The following is a 26653-nucleotide window of genomic DNA, read 5'->3' as shown; positions in this document are numbered from 1 at the left end:
ACAAACAAGTCGGGTCGGGATGCTTTGATCAGAGGAAGCTTACATAGATATTATTTAACATCATCACGGTGTCATACTCGTGCTCTTGTCCATGATTGTCCTGGGTGTTTTGTGACAGTGATGCCATCTCTCTCTCTCTCTCTCTCTCTCTCAAAAGGACAGTTAGCAAATCAATGTGTAACAATGCACCAACTATTTAATGTCACCTTGACTTGAAGCAGCTGCTGCTGCTTCTTATTTTCTGACTCATAAACCACATCCAGCTCAATATACGCTGAGTGGGTGTTTTGTGAACCTTTACACCATCCTTTACACCTATCCTTTTATTGGATATAAGGGTTTTATGGTCCTGCGTATGTGTGATGCGTGACGTCCTTAACCTTCCATGTAGAGGTTGAAGCTGCGTCCAGAGCAGTGGCATTTCATGTTGAAAGAAATGTGACTGAAAATGAGGCATCACTCACTGCAAAATCAAATGTCTCGTTAAAAGAGTCACACACACACACACCAAAACAACACATTTCTGTCTTCCTTCATATTAAACTCCACTAACATTTGTGTGAAAGCAGTAGCAGTTCTGGCTTTTCCAGGACTATTTGTCTTTCTCCTTTTGTATATATGCACCATAAACATACAAGTTGTTTGTACATCCTATGTATTATAGGCTTCTCTGTAACATATGTTTTATGTTCTACGATATTATGTTCAATTATTTTCTGCATTGAAACGTTATATTTTTCTGTCCATAACAGCGAGGACATGAGCATAAAATGTCCCAATTCTCCAAACAGCTTGTGACATAAATAGTTATCCATCAACCATATGGCGACAATGTAATGTTTACCACAGCATTTATGAGTGCAGACAAATAAGAATATATATATATATATCTGGGAATAAGAGGGCCTCATTAACTTAATGAGCTAAAAATACTCAGCATCAGCCGTATTTATGATGAGCCAATTTCTAGTTGTGCTCTCACTGTACTTCATTTTAATTCAAATCAGTAATCCATGCACTGTATGCTGATCTCTAATACTTTCACAGATCAGTAGTTCTGAGCCTTGTCTTGAATTACAGAGAAGCCGTTGGCATGTGATGAGAAATAAGATGACTTTGCTTTGTGGTTGGTGTCGTTGACAAAGACGCTAGAAGACTGGGTCACCCGCTGCCAGAACACCTAAAGAACAGCATTATTAAAAACAAAACAATGTGTCACACAACAATGCATTGCTGATTGTAATTATGGCACTGCTGAGCTTCAAGTCAGCCTAGTCAGCTAGAAAATGTAATGTGTCAATGTCAAAAAAGTTCAGGTTTATTGTTAAGGCCGGGAGAAAATGTATATGATTATCACATATATCTTCAGTAATGTAGCCTATTGTGTGTGGCCTGTCCTGCGGAAAATCAATGCAATCATTAGCATACATACAAGGACAAATCAGACTCAGTGAGATGTTGTCTGTTTGCTCTGGTATCTAATTTAAGACCTGTAGCTTAATGCATCAACATCTGTCAGATGCAGACTTTCAGCTTTGCTTGCCACCACAAAGATTCACCTTGTAAAGACTTGTTTTAGTAACAACTGAAGCCAACAAACATGACCGTTATATTAATTCATATTAGTTCATTATGACCTGGTATCAGGCATGCAGGCTCACTGTCACTCTACTGGGAAACTTGAATAGAACAAAGCCATCATTTATTTCAGTATTTACACATGTGCTTTTCCTACTGTGACAAGTCAAAATGGCTGCTGTAAAAATGCCTATTTAATTATTAAAGCAATTTAAAATCTGAAAACATCAGTTATTATCACAGTGAGTATGTCAGACAAACATAGATAAACAGACTATTACCACCTGCGCGACACCCACTTCCTCAAGATAGGAAAGCCATTTAGAGCAGGTGCGGGTAACAGAAATCCCCAAGGCGCATGCGCAATGCTTGATTCCCGACAGGAGGAAACAGCCATGCATACTGCCTACCACAACTATATGAGGTCCCAAAGTAATTTAAGTAGCTAACGTTACATATGCCTACTTAAAACTCAAACTCAAATAATATTTTTAATTTTACCAAGACAATTAACACTACTACTAAATAAAGGTCTACATTTAACGCACTAGTTCACATTTTTAGTTCGCGTATGTTGTACATGTACCACTTAATTAAAACGTGTTGGTGACTCTCCAGCACGTGTTCCAGTAAATGAAGATCTTCTTGGAAAGTACAGTTATTCCTATCATGGCATTAAAACGGAAACAGACATCATGCCGCTCCCAGTCGTTGACGGTTTTTGTTTTGACCGCTCCCGTCTTGGTTTTCACCGTCTGTTCAGTTTCTGTCCGCCCGAATGTAACGTGGCAGACGACTGAGGAAGGAGCAGCGGAACGAAGAGGCACGAAGACACATCTGCTCTACTTTTTAAAAAGTGTGTGTGTGTGTTAATCTGAGAAGCGATACAGACGTTAAAGTCAAAGAAAGAACACCTGGCTGAAACCACTTCCTGTTTGACAGCTCGTCATCGTCACGTGCAGGCAGTAGCCATCGGCAATTCCCTCTGTCCCACAGGCAAAAATGAATTAGAGGTGAGTCTAGACACGCGCACACACAGTATTCAAATGAATCCCGTAATTAAAAACTACATGTATACCTTATGAACACAAGTAAATAAATTTAAGGTATGATGTGGGGTACAATAACTAATACAGCCTTTTAGACAAAAGTAATCATTTTCCCATACAATAAATAATAATACAAGGAATAATCATATAATTATAAGTGCAGTATTTGAGTAAATGTATTGTATTAGTTTCCACCTCTAATACTTGCAAGTTACTGTAGCAACAACTGAAACGTGCTGCTGTATTCTCACTCACTCAACGATACAGCTGTTCTCCACAGAGGGGCCTCTGAAATGCATGCCTGCCATATTCATATATACAACAGTTTACCTGCACACACCCTTCCTGTCTTTGCTTATTTCCCTCGTATACATTGTTTTATTGTTGCCCGTATCCTTTCAGCTGAAACGCGACAGAAGACTGGTTTGTGTTACAATGATTTCCACTGGCGAAAATAGATCGGTAGATCAAAAAACATTGGCCACATATCCTTCTCTTTGAGTGTTTGTGTGTGTGTGTGTGTGTGTGTGTGTGTGTGTGTGTGTGTGTGTGTGTGTGTGTGTGTGTGTGTGTGTGTGTGTGTGTGTGTGTGTGTGTGTGTGTGTGTGGTGTGTGTGTGTGTGTGTGTGTGTGTGTGTGTGGTGTGGTGTGTGTGTGTGTGTGGTGTGTGTGTGTGTGTGTGTGTGTGTGTGTGTGTGTGTGTGTGTGTTTGATTAGGAGTTTTGGCACTGATTTCAAAGACCTTATCAGATGAAGGTTAGCATTCTGCATGTTTGATGAATAGCCACTCTGAATGCATTATGCTGTTTATGTCCCTGTTACTGTCAGTGTTACTGGGAGGACTGCTAAGAATCTGTGTGTGTCAAGACTAATAGCAATAATGGCCACTCATGTATTCCAAATACTACATCCACCGCTGAACTGACAGGACAGCTACACATGCTGCAAGCTGGGACTATGTCAATGATATTCATCAGAGGCCTGAGTTACAGAGGAAAGCTCCACCCTCTGCTGCTGTATATCAACAGAGATGTTCAGCACATTCCAGAAGTTATTCAGCGATGAAGTGATTTCTTACATCCAGTTAGTGAGTTGGAGAACTTCTTTATTTGAAATGATTACTTTCACCCCACCTATATTGGCTATATTGACCCTGTTTGATTATTCAATCTTGTTTCAGGTACTGCTGGGCAAGAAATGTTGGTCAAGAAAACTGTGTGTGGAAGAAGAGAGAGAGAGAGTGCCCACTGTAACTTCAATAGGGGATATAGACACTGACTAAAGCACACACACAACAACAGCTGCACAACAGCTGACAGTTCCCCATGCATTGGAAACGCACACACACACACACACACACACACACACACACATAAACACACACTACAGGCTCATGTCCTCATGCAAGCAGGGGCGTGTTGTACTCATACATATACAGCTCTAGCACACCTGCCACAACAGAGCACAGCTGTCAAGTGCATCACCCTGTACCCTATATGTAACCTCGATGAACACACGCACACACACACACACACACTTTTCTGATTGTGCGCTGACACCTGAGCACACATTCGCTCACACAACAAGATTCAACTCGCACAAACCAAACACACAATAGAAGCTACACACCTTTTTTTCAAGCTTAATGTTTGTGCTAATGCAAATATTAATACATTACTACTAGCCTGTGTCACGAACTGTAGTGGACATTCAAAATATTGCTTGAGAAATCTGACTCCACATATTTCTTACCATTTTTAAACTAAAATAATACAGAATTTAGTCTTTACCATTTAAATCCCTGATTGGAATTTGTTTTAGAGTTTAAAGTGGCAATGTTGATATGAATGAAATTATTTATATGGATTAAATTAATGGTATGGCCTCCTTCAGGATATCTACTGTATGTTTTTATAATAACAACACACACCAGAGAGAAGGAAACGGTGCTCAAGGGGAATGCTAATAGGCTGTCTTTCTCCCTCTCTTCTCTCCCTCTCACTCACTCACACACACACACACTAAATGTCAGATTCATGCCACACTGTAACTAAACCTCAGCTCCTCCTCCTCTGCCGTGTGTATTCACTGCTAAAGGTGGTCAAGCTCTTTGGAAAGAATATCAGAAATGTGTGTGTTCACAAAGAAAAAAACAGCAGACAGACTGGACAAGAGAAAAGGAGAACGTAAGAAGAGGGCAGAGCATTTCATAACCCATAATAAGTGATGTGCCACACTCTGTATTTACCCCCCACCCCCCCCCCCCCCCCCCCCCGGATCCCCCTTTAACCATTCCTCCCCTTTTCCTCTCCTCCCTCTAAGCCCTCCACCCCGCCCTCAGCTCGCTCCATCTATCTCACCGTCTAGCTGGGGGGGAGGGGAATGATGAAAGGAGTATGAGTGACAGATAAGTAGATGACTATGCTGTCCCAGCCCTCATTAAAACTCTTCGCTTATATCATCCTCCTCCTCTTCCGCGTCGAGCCCCGCCAAATGATACCCCGGGAGACGAAGAGAGAGAGGTGAGGTGAGGGGAGGGAGGTGCTGCTCATCAGTTATTCCTGTTTTCTGACCTAACTTGACAATGAGCACCAATAATGAGACAAAGAGGGATGAGACAGAGATTCTGCCAGAGACCAGGATGTTGACAAGGAAGTGAACTGTCCTAAATTGGCAGATAATGGGCCTTCTGTGGCCTGGTCTGTAACAAATCATTGTCCAAACCTCCTCCACCGTGTTCTGCGATTCCGCTGAAGGCAGTGCATCTCAAACATGTGGTCACCCAGTGTCTTTTTTTTCCTCATTCACAAGACTTTGAGCATCTGAATAGATTGTGTGTGAACTGCATGGTGGGATACACTACAGTAACCACTTTTCTTGTTACAGGAGGCTCTAAAATTTAAACTGTAACCCAGTGAGTTAAACTGCAAAACCTCTTAACCTAAACAAATCACACAATGTGCGTCTGTGCCACTGTTTAAAGTTGACACTATAACTATGGATAAAAAAGCCCCCAAGATTACATTAAACTGTGTAAAACCAATGCTTAAAATACAACAAAAAAGTAACGTATTCTGCTTGTTTATTTAATATTTTCCACTGATTTTGGTTTATTCAGTAATCTTGTATAAAAAACTCATGAAAACCTGACAAGCATTTGAAGTCCAGTGTGTTTCTAAAGCCACATGGACTTTGGAGTGCATGGAGAGGCTCCCTGCATGCTTTCAACCGCAAACAGGAAATAATCAAGAGCTAGGAACTTGCAAGTACAATAAGAGCATGTTAACAGTCTTTTTAGGCACTGAAGTCTCTGGAGTCCCATGTCAGGACTCGTGATGAAGGATATGTTATTTATTTTGTTCACTGCCTGAAAGGATTTAAGACTACATTATTCACATTAGCACTTCCAGTCAAATTGAAACAGAAAATAAATTAAATACAAACTTGTTTTCAAATTACAGCATTAGTACTGCCACTGAGATTCAAGAAGTAAACCGGGCTAAAAACATTAACAGGGCATGGTTTCCCAAAATGGGGGTCAAGTAAATGTCAAAATAATATAATCACGATGGCCTGCTGGAGACAAACTGATAACATAACTCTGCAAAATGGAAAGTAACAAAAAGCAAATGAGGAAATCGATAACTCTGATTTCATGAAAACGGAACAAATGCTGATTCTGGTTTATTACTTGGTCCCGTAATGCTTGGTTGAAGACTGGCCGTACAGCCCGTAGAAGTCCGGGTGCCTGGCTGTCTGTGCGGCTTCCATCATTCCCCTCATGGGAAAATGCTGGCAGTGTGCTGGCTTGTAGGTAGTGGGGCATGTGGGGGAAACTCCTGAGGGGTCATGGAGGGGAAGGAGTCCGAAGCTGGGTACGGAGGCCGGGCGCGGGCAGCGGGGGCCCTGGAGCAGCAGCAGTTATTCAGAGTGCACATCAGTACTTTCCTCCCTTCGTACATGGCTTGTTGCGAGGCACCTCCACTGGAGAAATGGGAGGGGGGGAATATGGTCCCTGAGTGGTGGCTAGAGCTGGACCCTAGACCCACCATGTGATGGGCCGCAGTGCCAAGGAGTCCGGCTGTGGCCGGGCCCACCGTGGGGGATTCTGGGAGAGGCCTTCAGAGGAATACATGGATGGGCCATGATGGTTCTGATCAGCCAGGAAGGGTTTTTTGCTGCCGTAGAGCAACGGTGGAGGATCCTGGGAGGTGGAGTTTGTTGTGTGTACTCTCCAGGAAAAGCCATGCCGTATTTCCTCTTCCGTTAGTCCAGAATCAGTCCCCATGTGAGAGCCATCAGAGCTTGCTGTGAGACTGGACGATCTCAAGAATGGGTGCCTCATTAAACGGTTCTGAGAATGACAAGTGGTGGTGGGGCAGAAATAAAACAAGTTCCATTCAGGACTATATGCCGGAGATTGATGTTCGATATCTTAAAATGCACATTTCCCTCATCTTTATTTACTCGTTCCACCTTTCTCTTACCTTCCAGCATTTTTCGCATGTTCTTTTCTCTCGTTGAAAGTTCAGATAGCAAATGATGAGAATTGAGCTGGCCCACTCTGAGTGGAGGGATAGCACTACTCAGGTGCGTGTTTGACCTAAAAAAAGAGACACATAATATACTGTGGATCAGATTCAGTAAGCCGTTTGCACCCTCACTTGAGGCTTTACTTCTCTGGAAGACTGAAGCATACTTTGCTTGTCAAATGACGTACACCTACATGCACCAGTGAAGTATATCTCTTCTTTATTAATATACATTGCGAGTAGGATTATATGAATATTTACTAGGGTCCTCCTAATTTCCACAACTATGAGAAATGAATTGTGGTTGAGAAAAGAATATTTGTCAATCCAACATTTATAACCTCAATGACAGCAGAATGAGGGTCATTGTACCAAAAAAAAGGTGTCATGGAATAGAAGTAGAAATTATTACCTGTCCATTAGCAGCTGATACGGTTTTGTGTTCTGAAAAAGACAATAAGACGCACAAGTCATTCAGACCCACCATGAAACCATCTCACTAACAGCTACTATAGGAGGACAGAAAGATACATTTATTCACAGACAATGGACCTGCTGTGGTGTGTCTGTGTACATGCACCAACGTTCGTTATGAACAATCTTTGTGACATCTTTGTTCTTGAGGATACAACATTGGATTCTGTGGATGCAAATACTGTAAGACATAGTTGAGTTTGTGTGGCGGTACAGACATGAGTGCATTTGTACCTTCATGAAGTTAATCCCGTCTGCTCTTTTGAAGAACGTTTGTACTGAGCTCAGGAGTTTCTCTGCTTCCTGGCGCTTCTCGTTGAGCTGCAAAACCTGCTGGGAGTTTTTCCTCACATACATGGTGTAAGTGCTCTCCAGCATCTGCATGGTTTCAGCCTGGTTTGCTTCTAGCAGCGCATGCATCCTCTGATACTGGGCTCTTGCTCGCTCCTTCAGTTCAGACACTGCATCCTGTGGAGAAAGGACATGACGGGGACACGTTGATTTACAAACACATACACTTGCACCCATTTTAAAGGCACGCCACCTCTTTTACATGTTAATGACCAGCAAAAGTCATCACAATTGATTTGACCATTCTCCCTCTAATCTGTCCCGTACAAGGACTCCGAAAGTGCAATATTAAATTGCTGGAGTGTCAACTTTTACAAACAACGTTGCCTTTTTACCAATTATTTCTGCAAAGTCTCAGCGTAAGCATCTAAAGTATACTACATACAATGAATTGATGTGTTTAGTTACTGTGCAGGTTAAAATATTTTTTCCTTTCTTACTTCATTTTGTGGAATTTGTGCTTTTTGAAGCAGCAAAGTCATTTGCAAAATGTATTTTCTACCTCAATGCACCAGCCATTCAAATGTTGGAGATAAATGACATTTTCTCTTCATTTTGCAACAGTGAACAAAGGTACAGAGTCATTTCATTACAACAGCGTGTGGACAAAATTATAGCACCAAACCCACACAATGACAAAGAACAAGTACCGATAATGTTCTCCGTAAGTGCATGAAACGCATGTGCCGTATTGTACCTTCATCAGTGTCTTGTCCGACTCCAGCTTGGTCAGCTGCTCATCGATGTTCTGAACACGACCATCCAGTCGGCCTTGCTGCCTCATTAGCATGGCCTGTTGAGAGGTGACATACAGGAGATGGATGAGACAGCTGAAGCACAACAGGACGCACCAAAAATATAAAATACAAACTTTTTGCTACTCAGCTGTGACCTGAGCAAACCTGGCTGCTATTCACGAGTCACTAAGACAATCTCTTCCACAATCCTGATTATACGGAGGAAACAACAGCTGCCAGCATATGCACTTGTCAATGAGGAAAAGCACCGACAAGTGCAAACACAATTGCACAAATGCATCTCTGATTGCATCTAGGTTTGTCTAGGACCCTGCGCCATCAAGTGAAGTCCATTGTTGGGACCAGCCTTCTTCCTCCGTGGACTCAGAGTGCAAAAAGAGCCAAAGGCCAGTTGAAGCGCCGGTAAACATAATCCGTCTCCATTTACTGCAGGAGATGGAAATCAATCTACTGTCACAGGCTGACAGCTAACTAGGAACTCGGGAGGGCAGGTACGCTTTTTAATGAACTGTTTCTGCATGGGAAAGGCACCATGCCCAAATAAGAGAAAACCTGCTGTCATGGCAACAAAGCCTTGTGTATGTATTTATATGTGAAAGCTAATGTGTATGTGAGGGAGCAGGAGGGAGCAAAAAGCGGGGGTGTCTCACTACCCCTCTCTGCTTTCCCATTTTGCCACATGCATTGCTCCCATTGTTTGCACTGGCCTCTCAGTGACAGATTGTCATGTCTGTGTGCATAATGCTGGGGTCGGCTCTCTCCCTCCGCATGAGTGTGCATGGGAGAAAGGGAACGGGAGGAAAAGGGCTATTGGGCTCTGCTTGCACATGCCAAGAATGGACAGAAGGAAAGTGAGAAAGACATACAAAAAGGAGGGTGAAACCAACAGAGGGAAAGTTTGAATCAAAAAAGAGAGATAGGGAGCTTGAGGACATTCCTGCGGTCTCTAGTGAGTGAGTTTCAGGGTAGCTACGTTGTGGTATCACAGCAACAGCCCTCTTCAGCTGCTTACAACACTCATGTAGTCTTATGTACAATAATTGGCTGGCCACTACTATACCACAGAGAAAACATCCACCAGTCCATCTAGTTTCTAAAACAGCAAATGAAGACTCTAAATTACATTAAATACTAGCCAACATATATTACTACTCCCGCTTTTGCTTGTTTGCACATTCCCAATTTTCACCTGGGTCACAGCAGAAATATTTCAGTCGCATGGTTTACAATTTAAGGTAACTTTGAATATGACAAGGGCTTTGGACTATTGACAAATGATGCGCTAACCAGGGAAAATCCACATAAAGGTATTCTTTTGGGCTGCTTTAGCCCGGTTCCCACTAAACGACTTTCAAAGAGGTCAGATCGTTGTACTGTTCATACAACACAACATGCAGTCTATTAATTGGATGTCTTGAAGTTGTTGCAATTTTAACACTGTATAACTGATCGGTGTCACACCACAAGATCTTTCACCAGGAGGAATCCCCGATGAGGTCTCCAAACTACTTTTTATAATGAAAAGTCACCCAGGCATAGTCACGTTTCTACATATTAGCTATTCCCTCCATGTCGATCAGTCACTGTGTTATGTGTTGTGTTTATTCATCCAACCCCCTAGGTGCAACAACAACAACAACAGAAAATGCAACACAAAGGGAGGCTACAGGCCAGGCAACCCCTCCACCAGGTCTCCCCTTCAACCTGTGTCCTGCACTCTCATTGGCTGGAGCTCCCTCCCTGACTCGCACATCGGCACATAATCGCCGATGTGCGAGTGCAGAGCCAACGCGGATTTGCCTCTGATCTGGGGATTTTGTCCGGGAGCTTCAAAAACTGTCTGGGAACAAAAATTTAGAGCTAAAGTTGTGGAGTGTGAACTAGGCATTAGGGACGGCGAAAACAACATGTAAAAACAACATTGGCATACTATTACCATTTCAATTGTTGCCGAACATGTAAGCTAACAGTTGCCTTATTACACAGCCAGGAGACTTGGACCAACATTCAAATTAATCTGTCCATCAAACAAATGTAGGTCCAATACGAATTCTCCTTTTGAGCACTGTTTTGGTCTCCACCAACTCCCACCAGCTAAATTCTCCTGAAGGTTAGCCAGTCCCTGGTTGAATGTTCAGTTTCTGAGTCAGTTACTTTTTCTACTATATAGTGCCATCAAAAAATGAAAAAATGGAAAGAATATATTGTTCATGGTATTTCTTTCTGCCTACAATCCTACAGTGCAATGCATTGTGCGTAAACTATTGAGCTTCTATTATAAGGAGAGTAGTGAATAAGTGACACAGCCTCTAACTGTGTTAGCCAACTGTAATGTGGGCGTTTTGTCTCCAGTATTTGCATCCCTTTTGCAGTGTCGACAGTCAGCATTAAAGGAGGTCTCACTGGAAAAATCAAGAATACATCTTACTTTAAAGGCTGATGAGACGGGGACCAACATGGGTTGGTGAAGTAAGCCCAAAATCATAAAAATGGTGAAAGATATATTGTACATGACACAGTTGCTGGGGCAACTGTAACTGCCTTTAGGTAACTGTGTTGTTACATTTTTACTTTGAAGGAATGTCATTGACATCTACACTTAGCATGCACCTCAGTTATTGACCACTGACTGACAGAGCAATGTTTGTCTCGCATGTTCTATCGGCATGAGGACTGGCTGAGCCAGTTATGTTTGATGAATGGTTGGCCATTTCACCACAGCATATCCAGTTCTACTAACTATATCAATGATGAGAACACACAAGCACACAACAAACACAGAGGGGAGGTGGGAAGTTTGTGGAGTCCGTCTTTGGTAAAAAAATAAAGAGGCAATGGAAGACGAGGAGAAGACTACAGCAAGATGTAAATGATGATTGAGGCCAAAACGCTTTCATATAAAAAAGGCATTCATCGCGTTTGTTGAGCCTTAAAGATTCACACAAGTACACATGCTACCGATAGCAGCTTAAGATAAATGCAATTACTTTAGAGCAGCTAAAGGAGTGGTGGCATGGATATCATCTTATTAAACGGTGTGCGTGTGTCATCATGTGACACATCCCATAGCTGTACTGCGTTTCCACACTACAGCTTGCTTATTCAGTCACTTTCAGCTTCAAACAACAACCAAATCTGCCCTCTTAACTCACGCCGCCTAGTTCCTTGGCTGCGTTTCTTGTCTAGTCCAGTTTTTCATATATTGTGTGCACGATACTTTTCAGACAGCACTCTTGCATTGATAATAACTGTCTTAACAACTACATAAAGTAACCGTGGTATTTCATACCTTCTGTGTAACTGCTGTTTTACAAAAACAGAAGAGAACACCTTGTTGGGTTATTGCCATCGTAAACGGCGCATGTACTGCTTTATGTGACATGGCCGCACATAATGGGAACTGCTTTTCTGTGCTTGGATGCTTCTAGTCAACAACTGTGTCTTCCTCATTTTTCCTCCAATTACCTTTTTTGTCTTATATGCTTGAAATAGCACAAAGGGACAGGGGGGAACTGTCTTCCTGCTGATCTCTCTGGAGCAATGTGTAAGCCTACCTTTATCAAGATTAAGTCCACCAATGATCACTTTCCCCACTGTCCTATTTAGGCATCCAGACACCCGCGGGTTGCCAGGAAGCTCATGTTTAAATGAAGAGCCTCAGGCTCAATGAACAGAGAGCCTCTTTCACAATCAACTGACAACTATTCCCCACGTCTGATGTCAATGGACTGCCCTCAGCATTCTGAGGAACTGACTCACTCCAGCCCCGATGCAAGAAACTGCAAACGGCAGAGCTTCCATGAGCGATGGTTTCCTGCTGAGGTGCCTGAGAAAACCAAGGTGAGGCTAAGTGGGAGGGCTCCACCTCCGCCTGTCCCAGGGACGACATTACTATTATATTACTCTTCCCTTCTCGTCTTGAAATTACTAGCAAGCCTGCAAAAGGTTAGCGTAAAAGTCTCCATAGAGAGCCAAATATATGAACATTGCTACATTAGTTTTTTCCTTGTTGTTTATCCCAAAAGCAACGAAAGTGCTGCCGGGGGAATTAAAAAATCCTTTTACCAAAATAGACCACAGCTCACAACCTCTCAGTGGCTTCTACTAAAGAGAAGCCACTTTGGCCTCAAATTACTTGAAGAAGTAGACCAGCATACAAGAAGCCTAACTCTTGGCTATTGCCACATTTATCAGTATGAGAGGGCACTCTGTGTCTGAAGGCCAAAGCATGCACAGCGTTAATCTGAGAAGAGACCAGAGCTCTGACTCCTGGATAACTCCATTTACCCTGCGAACATACGGTTGTCAAAGAACAGAAAGATGGGTGGATGTGGATGTGTGTGTGTGTGTGTGTGTGTGTGCGTGTGTGTGTGTGCATGCATACGTGTCTGTACAGAGCAGCTGCGGAAAGGGCTGAACAGACATCTTTTGTCCCAATTATAGCTCCGGAGCAACAGTTTTCACCAAATATTTTGAACGATTTAGAACTTTGTGAGCCACACACCGAAAAGAAAAGCGCCTGTAACTTTCCCAACAGGAATAATACAATCACCAAACGTATTAAGGCTGCAACATGGCAGATGCTAAAACTAATCTGATTCTCACTTCCGCCCCTTCACCGATAGGGAGAAACAGAAGAAATGTGCAGGAGGCTGAGTGGGTGGTTGCGTTTTTACACCTCGCCACTCACATTACATTTTTGAAAAGAGAGTGAACTGAAATAATGTATAGAACTAAAAAGGGCCATACTGGAGTGGACACAGCCAAGACACCCTGGCCTTGTGCGAGACACCATATTCCTCCTGGCATCCTGAGGTCAACCCTGCCAAGGCAGTTCATTATTCACATGCTGTCAGTGAGATTTACACTCATATTGGAGAATCCATTTTCCTCTTTCCCTCCCTTCTTTTCTACCTTTGTCTCCCTGAAGATGCCCAACTCCTGGTGCAACATTATAAACTTGCTGGCTTGTGAAAACTTCTGCATATTTCCGCATTTTCTTCTCAAAAACAGTACATTTAATTCCGTTAATTTCTCGGCCTCTATAGCCTTAGCAGTATGCATTTTCCCGCTGAACAAACCCTGAAACCGATCAGGGAAGCTAACATAATACAACTACTCGAGGATCCACCCCCACTGCACAGGGGTCATCATTTCCGGTGGATGCAGATTGCATCACAGCACTTACCCGGGGGCACAGGCCGGCTAATGTGAAGGCGTGGCAGTGTGGAATGGGTGGTTTGATCAAGGTTAAAAGCTGTGGGACGTATGCCTGCGTGTGTGTACGTGTGTGTGCTATCATCTACCCCGAGGGTCGGCTTTCACCTGTCCAGTCCGTTCACATCAGATAAGAATAGAGGCAAAGAGAAGAAGGCCTTTATCGACCGACGAGCCGAAAGAAAGTGCATCTATTGAATCTTTTGACAGTCACCTGCCTCGTAGCTGATAGTTTCAAGCGAATGGGCGAGTAAGAGAGCATGCGTGGCTGGGATTTTATGTACCTGCATTTGTATGCGTTGCGTATCCACATCGCACACTGTGTGTCTTTGGTGAGTGCAGTGAGAGATGCAGCAGAACGGACACAGAGCCACCTGCTCTTCCTCACAGTGGAGCAGCCTGTACTCCTCATGACTGGGACAGGTCCAAGCGCTCAGCTCCTCGGCGTCCACTAACAGGTGTCCCGGGGCCGCACACGGCTGCTGGAGGTGCGTCTGGATGTGAGTTTGGCAGCAGGGCTCCTTACAGCGCAGGCAGACTTTCCGCACGGGCAACGGGGGGCCTCGTCTGCAGAGGACACAGTGCAGCACGGCGGGGACTTTCTCAGTGTTCAACGCGTTAAACCGCTTCACGATGTTGGCGAGCTTAAAGTTCTTCTCCAGTGCGGGTTTCTGCTCGTAGTCATGGTTGCATTCGGGACAGCGGACCGCAGCGTTGTCTTTGGCCCAGGCCTCAGAGATGCAGCCCTTGCAGAAGTTGTGCTTGCATGGCAGCTGGATGGGTTCATCGAAAACATTCAGGCAGATGGGACACAGAAGCTCCTCTTCAAAGCAGTTTTTCCAACTTTCATCCATGACTTCAGCTGGATCCGAACTGCTGATGTGTGACTAAAGAAGAAAAAAAAAAAGAGAACAACTGAGAATTAGTTTCTAAATATGGATTACTACTTCCTGCAGGGCGTTCATTAAAAAAAAAGAAACGCAAACACACAAATAAATACCCGTATTAAAATTAGGCCTACCACAGTATTTATTTCTACGTGAATTACGTATTGTCCAAAATGGCACAGAAAGATGTGGAGAAATATTTGTTGTGGTAAATGCGTATGAGGAGCAATAGCAGACAACGAGCACAGGGAGCATTAGCAGGCGACGAGGACTTAAAGAGAAAAAAGCTCCGATGAAGTCAAGTGTCCAACGAAGTGCAACGATGGGGGAACTTCGACCAAACTACTGTCACCATAAAACAATAAAACACACGGACAATAGGACATTTGGCCCGAGGATTTTCGTTTGAGAATCCGCGACAGGACGGTACAAGCTGTGGCGTTTGAGAAGCGAGTGACAACTTGCAACTGAATAACACTGGAAATAGGACGAATACAAAGCCACCGGGCGACACTGACATTTTATTTTTACGCGGAGACCCTCTTTCCTGTTGTTAATACAGCCCCGTGGTAGTCTAATGAAACACGTTAGGTGTATTATTACGGAATTAAAGCAACGTTACCAACTATTTATTCCCCATGTCGTCGGCCGACTCCGGTGCACCTTTCACGCCGAGCTTCGCATCCAGCCCGCGGTGAGCTCGAGCGGCTCCGGTTCGATTCCAGCCGTCTGTCCGACGTAGCGCTCAGCGTCGGGATGTTAAAGGATGTTATCCGGTTGCTTTCGCTTTCCCGTCAACTATTTGACTAATATTTAACGGTAAGTGCGGCCCGACGGTGACTCGTCGGTAGGGAGCTCAGTGCTTCCACACCGACTGCCCCCCTCCGATAACGTGACCCGTCACGGAGTTGACACACAGACGGGGAGGAGCCGAGAGGAGCGAGGCGAAGGAAACGGCCACAGCAAACTCTACCGGAGAGGTTGGAAACGACCAGGAGCCGCTCGCGCTCGTGTGACTTGTCATTCTTTGCACCTCGAGCTTCTGAAGCGGAGTGCTGGCTGGCCGGGGCCGGGGCCGAGGCCGAGGCCCCGTAAGAGGGGTCGGTGCACGAGGGAGAACATTGTGAACGCCTTTCTTTTGAGGAGACAACCATATATTTTGTTGTAATAATGCTTTATAGATCAGTTATAAGCCATCGATAAGAACAACGTTTGAGTGGCCATGTTGTACATGTATACACTGTGCAATTGACATAACTAGGTCAACACGAGCCAAATGGGGTTTTCACAAGCTTGCAATCACAACTTGGTTTTATTAGTGACTTCTATTGGCATCTATACCTATAAAACATTAGGACATTGTTGATTAAAAAAGAATGCAATAAGCTACTATTCAATTTATAAATTTATAAAATAGTCTCACATTTTATTATTCATTAAATAATAATCACACACATATACTGTATATATATATACACACACATATACATGCATACACGTGTGTATATGTATGTGTATGCGTATATATATATATATATATATGTATGTGTTTATATATATATATATGTATGTGTGTGTATATACACACACATCTTAATGGTAACACAAATAAAATAGTATAATCCATTGTCTCACAACATATTAAACTTCATACACACCGATGGTGCCATGCAATGTCACCATTGGTGTGTGTGTCTGTGTGTGTGAGAATGAGTCGAATTGTAAAACACATGGATAAAAGCATTTACACACATCTATAAATGAATTTAAAAAACTGTAATTCTGCATTAGTGTTCCAGCTTTATTTGTGTAAATACATACACACTTTAATGCACTTGGGATTACAATCAGGCAGTTCAGTCATAAAATAGTAATTACAAAATACCATATCAACAAAGTCTAAACCTTACATTTATCCTTCTGGATAGAAGATAAACAAAAATAAGATGCCATCACATCTTGTATAAGAGTATATATCTGTAGTAAAAGTAGTCTGTCTGTTTTTGTGTTAAAATGGAATGCAATGACAAAAAGACTGAACGCAGCAGCCTTGATTTAATGTGACTTCTCTTTAACAACCCAGGAGCTTCAGGCAGCATCAAGGGCCAACAGAGAAGACGTGGTCCATTCCAACACAAGGCACTGAGGAATTTTACTACAACTCATTTTCAAGCAGGTCCTACTGATAAAACTAAAAACTCATATGTATGTGGCCAATGGAAACACTTGAGGACACGGACCACAGACTCCCAGTCTTTGAACATTTACAACATACTTGATGTGTTTTGTTTCATAACTTCAGAAGATGCATTGTGATACATGCTTAAAAAAAATAAAAACATTTAATTCCGGAGTCATATTCTTGGCACAGGGGAGAAACGGTGATTATACCAGCATAATTTGACAGATAAGAAAACCAGTCAGATGCTTGTTTGATTATTCCAGACAAACAGGCAGTGATTATCAATTACTCATGGTTCAGCCTGACATGTCATTATCATACATTGGGACACATTTGACACAGACTGTATGGGCAAAGGACTTGCCAACAGTTAAAACTTTGGTATGACCAAGAACACATAAGAGAAAAATGTCCAGCATTTGTAAATACTATACACATGAGCTCAATCCAAAGAAAAAATGGGAAAAAGAAGTTCAATATGTGACTTTTCCCGTCTTTTCTAAAAGGCTAGTGGAATAAATAGAATTGCTTTTGAGAACAGCAACACGGTTATCGCCTAAGACAGTGTCTGAGATCACAGGATGCAGTATCAAATGTATTCATGACGCATATTTTGGACTTCAGACCTTGGCAGGCCTTACTGGAGGTATGACAACATCCTCATTTACCGTACAGCTCAGTATGTCCCCTATAATGATTGTTCTTACAGTTCAACCATCTAGACAGGCTGGTTTTACATTCTCAAAAGCATTCAAGCCCAGGAGAAATGTTGTAAACAGTGAGGCTAGTCTAAGAATGCAGTAACAGTCAAGAGAGTTTAGATCATGTTCAGGGGTGAAACAGTCTCTGGCCGTCCACGGTGGGATCAACATGTCTGTGTGCCCAGACAGCTCAGGGTCGCTGCCTGTTCTGGGAGGTCTCCTGTTCATGATGGTCCACTCTGGAAGTGTGTGTCTGCAGGGGTTTGTATATTGGAGGTTTCTAGAGAAGTGTCTCTGTCTCATTGCAGTGGATTGTCAAACACAGAGTCTGGTAGGACAGAGATCTTCAGTTTCTTTTCTGGCCAACTGTACTCCTTTGGTAACTTTGTCTATACAAAGAGAAAGAATATACACAAGGTAAAACAGGCAGTTGAACCAAAGCAGACTGAAAACAAGTCATAAAATAAAGGGGGTTTAACTTACCTCCTCACGAGTGTTGAGTTCCTGTAAATCCCCAAGCATCTGCTCCACAAACTCCTCAGTCAACAATATCTATACAAGGAGAGCAGACAGTCAAATACATTCACTAAATATGAAATCACCACATTGTTAGCGTTAAACCTTTAGTTTATCTGTGAGTCTGTGAGTGTATACCTGAAGCCAGGGGCCATGAGCTGCATATGGATGCTCTTCAGTGGCAAAAGCTCCTTCAACTCCAGTCGACACAAATGTAATGGCTGTGTCTCCATTGATACTTTTGTATGTGAAGTGTCTCCCATGGAGCAACCGGCCCCTGTAAAAGATTTTAACACAGTGCAGTGTGAACTACAAAAGGTGCACATGTGTGTGTTTTCATTTAATTGAGCCATAACAGAATTCTTTACTTTCCACGTGAAAATTACTGGCAAGCAAGGATCAAGTAATCATACTTTCTATAAAATGTATCTGTGATGTATGAAGATAGACAGTTCCCATGTTAACATATACAATTGTTCGAGGCAAAGGTGGAATAGTCAGTAAATGCTTACATATTTTCACAAGCTTTCAGATATTAAAAGTCAGTTTGTTTTGATGACATCACGCCCAGTGTGTCTGTGTCACATAATCGGCCCCTTTTACACTGTGTTCTCGCACTTAAATCCCGGCACATCTCTCCCTCTCTCACACAAAGGTCTTGTTTTTTCCTCAGATAGAGATTACATAAAGCAGGTTCGTCCCATTAAAAAAAAAATCTTACAGTAATTTCTTCCGTGGAATCTGCTAAACACGAATTCCAAAAAATTTCACATTATGAATAAAAAGGTGAAACCCCAGCCCAGACAGTTATCAGCCATGGGTGAGTACATTTCAAAAGACAGAGCTTCATTTATTATTTTTGTCACCATAGGATGGAATGCAAGTTTGTGTGTTTTTATAGCGCATGTTTTTAACCTTAAAAAAAAGTTGGCTGACATGGTGAAGATCCACTGATCGTGTGTTAGCCAACACTGAAACAGCAACTTTCTTCTAGAATTATGATCACTGAAAATCACAGTTTTAATTCAGCAATTCATTTTTCTGAAGCTGCTTCCTGTCGTTTGAGTAGGTGAGCAGAAAGACAGCCAGTCACTGTACATGAGCTATGTGGACTCCAGTGACTCAATGATGGAGTCAACGTACAGTCATAACCTTTGCTGACTTCTCTAGTAAAAACCACAAACCTATTTGCACAAAACATGCCAGACAAATACAGAGGACCAGAGTCCATTTCCTTTCTATAAAAAGGTACAATTGGCCAACAATGAAGCCATTATCCACATCACAGGTAAGATTTATGTACACATCCCTAGCAACATTGGTATGTTCTTGGCACTTTGAAGTGGCATCAAAGTGAAAGTAGGAGAAGGAAACAAGTTTGGGTTTAACTTGCAGAAAACCCCCATTTCACTTCAGAGAAGATGGAGTCATTTGGGATTTTGCGCTGGAATTATTAAGACATTCTGCCACACCCATCCAACAAGATGGTAACTGAACTACTTGTTTATCTGTCTGTCTAAAGGGGGCATTCCAAAAGGGTAAATACTGTGTGTGGGAGTAAAAGAGAAAGAGTGGCGCAGTACCGCAGGCAGAGAGGCAACAGTGTGCCGGACTCTTGGTTGAATTTCAGATGGATGCTCTCCAACTGTCGTGTGCGGACCAACTCATGAGGAACAATGGCTGCTGAACTCTCACTCTCTAAACTGTCCTTCCGACTCCTAAGAAACAGACAAAGAACAGAAAAGAAAAAGTGGAAGGCAACAAAAGGGAAATATAAGTGAGGAAGTCTGATATGGTACAATCAGCTGCGAAAGAATGGCCATCTGTGAAAAACAGCAACTGTGAAGGAAATGGCAGCTTCTTGGCTTTTGTCTGTTCATAGAAATGTACCGACACAGATTTCACAACACCTTTCATGAAGCGGTTACCTGACTCGGCGGAAGATGCAACAACTTTCACAGAAAAATAGCAAAAGAATTGTGACAAACCACCATATTATGCCTGTAGCTAAGAAACAATGGTGATAACAGTTCAGATGTCAGTTGCGCTGTGAGTCATTGCACACGGCGGGGGGAGTTATCCTGGTGCAGCCCTTGTGCTGAGCTGAACCCATGTTCTGTGTGTGGGAGGAACACTTACTGAGGTCGCTCATGGCTCTGTCTCTGGCTGCTGATGGGTGGTATTGCTGCCTTGCTGTTGAACTCCAGTCCTTTTCTCAGGGTCTCTCTAATCTGCTCTGTGTCTGTCAACGCACAGACAAAGACCCGCATGGAATTAGTCAACCTTGCACTGCTGACAGCATGAAACCAGAACTCCTATGAGCAGACTGGTTAAGCATTCTTGGATCTGCTCAGTCTTAATTGGATGATGTACTCTTTTCCCCCCTTTGGGACTTTGGCATACCTTTGTCTGAGAGCCTCCGTGGTTGCGAGCCGATACAGATGGATCGGCTATCCTCCTCATCCTCTGGCGGTCGACTCAGATCATCCCACACACATTTAGCGCTGACCCCACTCAGGTTAGAGCCCTCTGTCTCAATACCCTGGTCCACTCTCTCCTGCTTAGATGAGCAAGAAATATACGCAATCATCAACACTAGCTCGCATAAAAAACTCACACGAGTTTAACATTTTCAGAAATAAAAAGACAGTGTATTAAAATGTCTGGGCCAACAGGGGGCACTAAATAGGGCCAGAGACAAAATAATATAAAAACGTTGATTTACAAGAGTCATATTTGTATGCTTTTTCATGTGGATTGACTTCTTCAAACAAAACTTATGAGCGCATCTCAGGTAAACTCAAGGTTTGAAATGGTGCTTTTGTGTGAAGCAGAACTTAATAAAGCCTTACTTGTAGGTGTGGATCAATGTCAAAAATAGTCTCTCCTCTCCTCATGTCTGTGATCAGCCAGGAGCCACCAGCTCTGTACACAATACAATCATCAACATTAGTCCAGGGAAGCATCAACCATGATGATTGATCAAGTTTAACTAAGAGGTAATAAATTAACAAATAACTAAGCACCTCACTTGCTGCTCACATTACATTTCTCTAACTAGACTCCATAGGTTTTACTTTACTGAAGTGGCATTGACGTAACTTCAGTTCATGTACTGACCATTTAAAGGCAAATGTAGATATTGTGCTTACAATAAATATTAAAATAATCTATATTTGATTTGCTAAAACCAAAAAATAAAAGCAGATCTGGACATCTATAATGACGTAGCAATCCTGAGCTATGAACTTGAATAATTAACAATCACTTGTGAACAAAGTTGAGCGACGAAATAAGACAACGGAATAATAAAAATGCCCAATATGTACAGTGTTGTATAAAATCTAAAACATGGCTTCTAAATCATCTAGTTGAATCAACAATCACAATTGCACTCACACTCTGACTCCACGCATCAGCTCCAGGATGCCCTGGCCGTTCCACTGTTGGGCTGCCTGTAGCTCCTCCGTGCAGACACCCACAATCTATAAGAGACAGTGCAGAGCATGAAAGGGCGTGGTCTACAATGTCTTTAATTTCTATTGATGTTTGGTACCGTTATGTAATATTGTCACAAAGATTTTAGTCAGCTACTAAATAATATATTTCTTGAACAATTCAGCACTATGTGACATGATGCAAAGAAGGCACACAGAGACTACAACATGCTGAAGACTCTCCCAGCCTCCTTTTGCCGTGGGATTGACAATACACATTCATGAGTGAACTAACTTCTTTAAACGTTCTTAAAAAACGAGATCACAAAACACACACTCTTAGGCTCCAAAGATGTATTATTTTACTAAACGTGGATTACACAAAAGGTTTTATTTCATATGTTGACTGATTATTTCTGTTTGCCTTTCCGGCCAAATGATAACCAATTGTGTCCTGTATCATCAGCACTGATATTAAATTGCAGTCCGTGCATGACCCAATTCCTGTTATCGGCAAAAAGATCCCAAAAGTGCTTAAAAGTATCACTATGTGAATATCACACATTTAAACTAACCTGGAGAAAGCTCACTGAGCCAAATGGTGTTTGAACCGGTTGCATCTGTGGGTCCTCTGTAAGCAACATATGCTGGATACGAGATTCACTGTTGTCTAGTGGACTGTGCCACGATATATGGTCGCCACTACAAAATGTGTTTTCTGTAGAAGAGACAACAAAAGGAGACATTCATTTTTTAAGTACGGCAAAATATGCAGTTTTAAGTCTAGAATTGGGCATTTGGGCCTGTACTTTCATTTGGGCCTGTACTTTCTGTGAACAGTGGAAAGCAGCTTGACTACAGAATTGATGAAAGAAAGTTGCAGTAACAGGAAAAGATGGGACACAGATCAGCAAGAGAATGAGAGGGAGTAAGTGAGAGAAATGGGGAAGAAAATATGGCAAGAAAAAGCATACAAATTACATTTCCATCTGAGGAATCTGTCTGCTTGGGAGGTAACATGCACCCAATCCAGATTTGTCGCAGGAGAAAAGCGAGGGGGAAGATGGCCAGGAATCAGCATTCATTTAGCTCAGGAACCCAGCCCACCCACGCGCAAATTGACCCCAGCTGGATAGCGGAGAAGGGCTGGGTGGTGAGGAGAGGGGAGCCTCATTCTCTTTCACAGCTTTTAAATGCCCCCTCCCCTCATAACCACACTTTCTTGTGCACATTATAATAAACTGAAGGATTTAGAAAACTTAGCAGCATAGTATAATACCCATTACACATAGCATATACATTCACACACTAAAACAATGTATTGTTTGCCAATGGTGACTCTTTTAGAATGGTGGAGGGAAAGAAAGGGGAAATTAGACTTCCTGTCAATAGCCAGAGCTCTACAGTCCTCATACCCAGAGTATGAGGACTGTAGGGCTGGAACTAACAAAGTGTTCTCTACATCTTAATATTGATTCAGTTCCTAAAATGTCCTCAACAGAAATAGACATTTCCAGGGGCCAAATTAATAACTCAAACCTGCTTTTTTAAATCTAAATAATAGCTAAAACTTATAACTAAACTAAGAAAAGAATTAGAAAAATTCCTCGTTTGTGTAAACATTCCTGGCAATAAACGGTTTCTGATTCTGATTCTGATAAAAGCATGTATTTCCCTACTTATTTCCCAAATAATATATAACATAATATCATATTAGCCTTGACCGTGAGGTGTTTTAATGTCTAGTTTTACCTTGCAAACATGCAAAAAGAACAGCTTTGTTTTGTTTACTATGCTCTTACCTGACTGGAACACATAGCGAGCCAAGCCTTGCATGAGTTCAGCCGGCCAGGTCGGTGGTGCCGTCTCTCCCGTCTCTCTCTTGAGTCTAAATGTGAGCTCAAAACCAAACCCACTGGGCCCGTCTGTCCCTGTGAATCTAACACATACACAAACGCACATTAAGGAACTGGGTGAACAAAACCTCAGGAGCTATTATGATTGTTATTTGCACGAGTGTTATGAAAAATCACAACGCGTGTGTGTGTGTGTGTGTGTCTGTGGTCTATTCTTTATAGATTTATATCCGTCCCATCAAACGTGTTTAACTCACCCCAACTCCCCTGTGCAACAGGAAGTCAAGTATTTATATTAGCGCAGCATACTTACTCATGAACCCTATTATCCCCATACAGGTCACTCAGGCCAAAGCTGACGTAGTGCCAATGCTCCTGGATGTCCTGAGCTGGACAGCCCGTGCTCCTATACATACTGATGTAGTCTAACGGGTCAGGTCCCCCTAACCTGACAACAAAAAAGCATAAAACGAAAACCATCAGCCATGTCAAACTTTGTTATTGTTGTCATTGTTTACGTTCACGCACACCCACGTAAATACAGTGAGCTTAACTGGAACCATAACTTGTAGAAAAGTAGTGGGCGATACTTAAAATAAGAAGTTTTTAATTTAGCGAGTGTAGTTCAACAAAGTGACGTAACTTTACAGGAGCCGTTCTGTGCGGCACGTTAAGTTACGTCGTTTACTGAAACGTTAGCTCGGCTGCTAGGCAACTATCCTCCTGGCTAAACGTCCAGCCACCACATCATGAACGTGTTACACTAGTTAGCTTAGGGCCGACATCACTAAACGGGGTAACGGTACGTACCAATACTTCACAATGGCTGTAACTTGAAGCGGGTTGGCCTGTTCGGGATACATTCGCCGGCATTCCCCGTAGATAGCCTGCAGTCCAGGGGGAAACAGCGGCACCAGCCCGTGGGTTTGAGCCCCACTGGTAGGCCGTACCTCATCCATTCCACGGCCTAGAACAAATCCTGTTTTCTAGTTTAAAAAAGTGTCTGTGCCGTTATCTTCTGCTGTCTACCCCCAGCAACACGAAGGCCAGACGAGCATAAACCATAAAGGCTTTACTCTACAAACGTTGGCCGACTAAGTATAGGTTTAATCCCGACCACTGCGCTACACTAGCAGGGGCCCAGCCTGTTGCTCATCCTGTATAAAACAACCACTTCGCCATTGGTTTGATGGGGGTCGTGACGTAATGACTGAAGGCGAGTGATGACCAATGAAGAATGGGATTTGAGGAGAGCCGTTTCATGAGAGTCAAATCATTGGACCTTTTTCTTTTCTTTTTCTTTTTTTACAACAATGGCGGCCCATGTATCCTGTCTTAGTTCCATGAAGTCAGAGCGTATTGCGTTTGTGATGAACTTTTATAATGTAAAAAGTTTTCAGAAATAGATTGTTTATTATCAACACAACTGATTGAAATGTGCATTAAAGGTCTGTGTACGTTCTGATCGTTTGTTTCATAGTTTGGTCGAAAAAACGAAAATACAGAAATACCATGTTTTTTACTTTTTCGGGTTGAAACCAAAAACGGAAAAGTACAACCGTTTTTTTTGTCTAAATCCCAAAACGAAAATATTAGAGAACCACCGAAATCAAATAACAGACATCACTGGACATCACCCTGGACAACGTTTATAGTATATAAAAATTAACAATCTTGCATCACAAAGTGGGTATTTCCATATTTTAATTTTAGTTTCAACTTCATTTAACAATTATATAAGGTTATATAACGTTAATAAGTTCTTTCAATACCTGTTATTCTTTTTCTCTGTGTATAAGTGTGTTGTATGTAAGTTACGTTATCCTACTCTGTGTGTTGATATAAGCTCAGTTTCAACAGAAAATGCTGATGATACGGTTGGAATTTGAGTGACATTCATTTATTGCTCAAATTAAGCATTGTAGGAACTATATGTATACATTAATAAATATACCTACATTTAAATTGAATGTATATAAATAATACATATATATATATATATATATATATACATATATATATATATATATATATATATATATATATATATATATATAAGGTCTATATAATGTGCTGTTATCTTAATGTGTTCCAGTTTGAGGGGTGGGGTAATTATTACTTTAATATCATTAAATTAATGACCTCAACCGTTCAGGTGTAGCATGTAACTCCAGATAAACAATAACCTTGTATTTTGTGAGATCAGATATATTTATAGACACACTCAACACCATCATAACCACATTGATCTCACATTAAAGTTAACTAACTGGTTTGATAGCCAGTTAGCTTGAAGGCTATTTAGCTAAAGGAAGTGCCGAGATACATTTAAAACTAAAATAATGGTTGTAACTTAATACAATATATATATATATATATATATATATATATATATATATATATATATATATATATATACAGTATATATAGCTTTCCCCCAAAGTTCTAATTTAAATGAATTCCAATTAACCTTGTGCATTGTATTTGGATTGTAGGAGGAAACCGAAGATCTCGGAGGAAACCCACGCTAACACAGGGAGACAATGCAAACTCCACACACACAGGACTCCTTGAGCACGCTCAGAGTAGCTTCACGCTCGTGTGACATGTGCCAGTGCCCACTAGACCACCGTGCTAGCCGATTATGTAGGGCGATGTATATATATTTATCTTTGTTTTATGTGGTTTATGTTCTTATTAGTTGCTTGCGTAAGTTATACTAGAAGACAGAATAAACTGCAAAGACAAACTGCAAAGACTTTAAATCTGGCCTCAAAGTAATCTGGCCGCCCTAGAGCATTACAAATTGAATTTTGCCAAATAAAATTATTAAACTAAATATTGATATCAATGATATATGTAATCATACTGAATATATAATATCTACCATCATAATGAATCATAATGCAGTGATGCTGCATGTCAGGAGTGCAGCAGTGAATACAACTAAAGTAGTGGTGTAAACACTATTTATGATCACAACTAATGAAGTTCCATTACGAAAGTTGGGGAACAAAGACCACATTTTATTTCTCAAGTCAATTTCCTGTCCAACCCTACATGAGCGTGACTAAACCTTTTTACTTTGTCCTTTTTTTTCAGCACAAGACACCCG

The 26653-nt window shown here is 41.9% G+C and overlaps 2 protein-coding genes across 3 annotated transcripts; both read right to left on the bottom strand.

Moving 5' to 3' along the window:
* Positions 1 to 5692: 5692 nt before the first annotated feature.
* On the bottom strand, positions 5693 to 15754 carry trim8a (tripartite motif containing 8a). The gene is given in 11 exon segments (XM_034552206.1): positions 5693 to 6428; positions 6431 to 6703; positions 6705 to 6731; positions 6733 to 6933; positions 6935 to 6981; positions 7115 to 7230; positions 7572 to 7603; positions 7868 to 8101; positions 8682 to 8777; positions 14244 to 14846; positions 15469 to 15754. Coding segments are annotated over 10 exon segments (1710 nt in total). The 5' UTR covers positions 14814 to 14846; positions 15469 to 15754; the 3' UTR covers positions 5693 to 6314.
* An 872-nt stretch (positions 15755 to 16626) lies between these two features.
* sufu (suppressor of fused homolog (Drosophila)) lies at positions 16627 to 24808 on the bottom strand. 2 transcript variants are annotated; one of them, XM_034551705.1, is made up of 12 exons: positions 24349 to 24808; positions 23852 to 23986; positions 23485 to 23621; positions 22258 to 22400; positions 21645 to 21730; positions 21098 to 21170; positions 20649 to 20802; positions 20385 to 20487; positions 19829 to 19963; positions 18384 to 18522; positions 18213 to 18281; positions 16627 to 18118 (listed from the first exon to the last, which is right to left on the bottom strand). In XM_034551705.1, the coding sequence occupies exons 1-12, from the start codon at positions 24495 to 24497 to the stop codon at positions 18029 to 18031; spliced, it is 1413 nt and encodes a 470-aa protein (XP_034407596.1). In that variant the 5' UTR covers positions 24498 to 24808; the 3' UTR covers positions 16627 to 18028. The 2 variants fall into 2 exon arrangements, with proteins under 2 accessions (XP_034407596.1, XP_034407595.1); XM_034551704.1 differs by having other exon boundaries at positions 20649 to 20805; positions 24349 to 24801.
* Between the last annotated feature and the right edge of the window lie 1845 nt (positions 24809 to 26653).

The sequence above is a fragment of the Cyclopterus lumpus genome, chromosome 15 (assembly GCF_009769545.1).
Source record: "Cyclopterus lumpus isolate fCycLum1 chromosome 15, fCycLum1.pri, whole genome shotgun sequence".
Classification (NCBI taxonomy): domain Eukaryota; kingdom Metazoa; phylum Chordata; class Actinopteri; order Perciformes; family Cyclopteridae; genus Cyclopterus; species Cyclopterus lumpus.
Note: the sequence above shows the minus strand (reverse complement) of the source record. Positions and strands in the feature narration are given on the sequence as shown.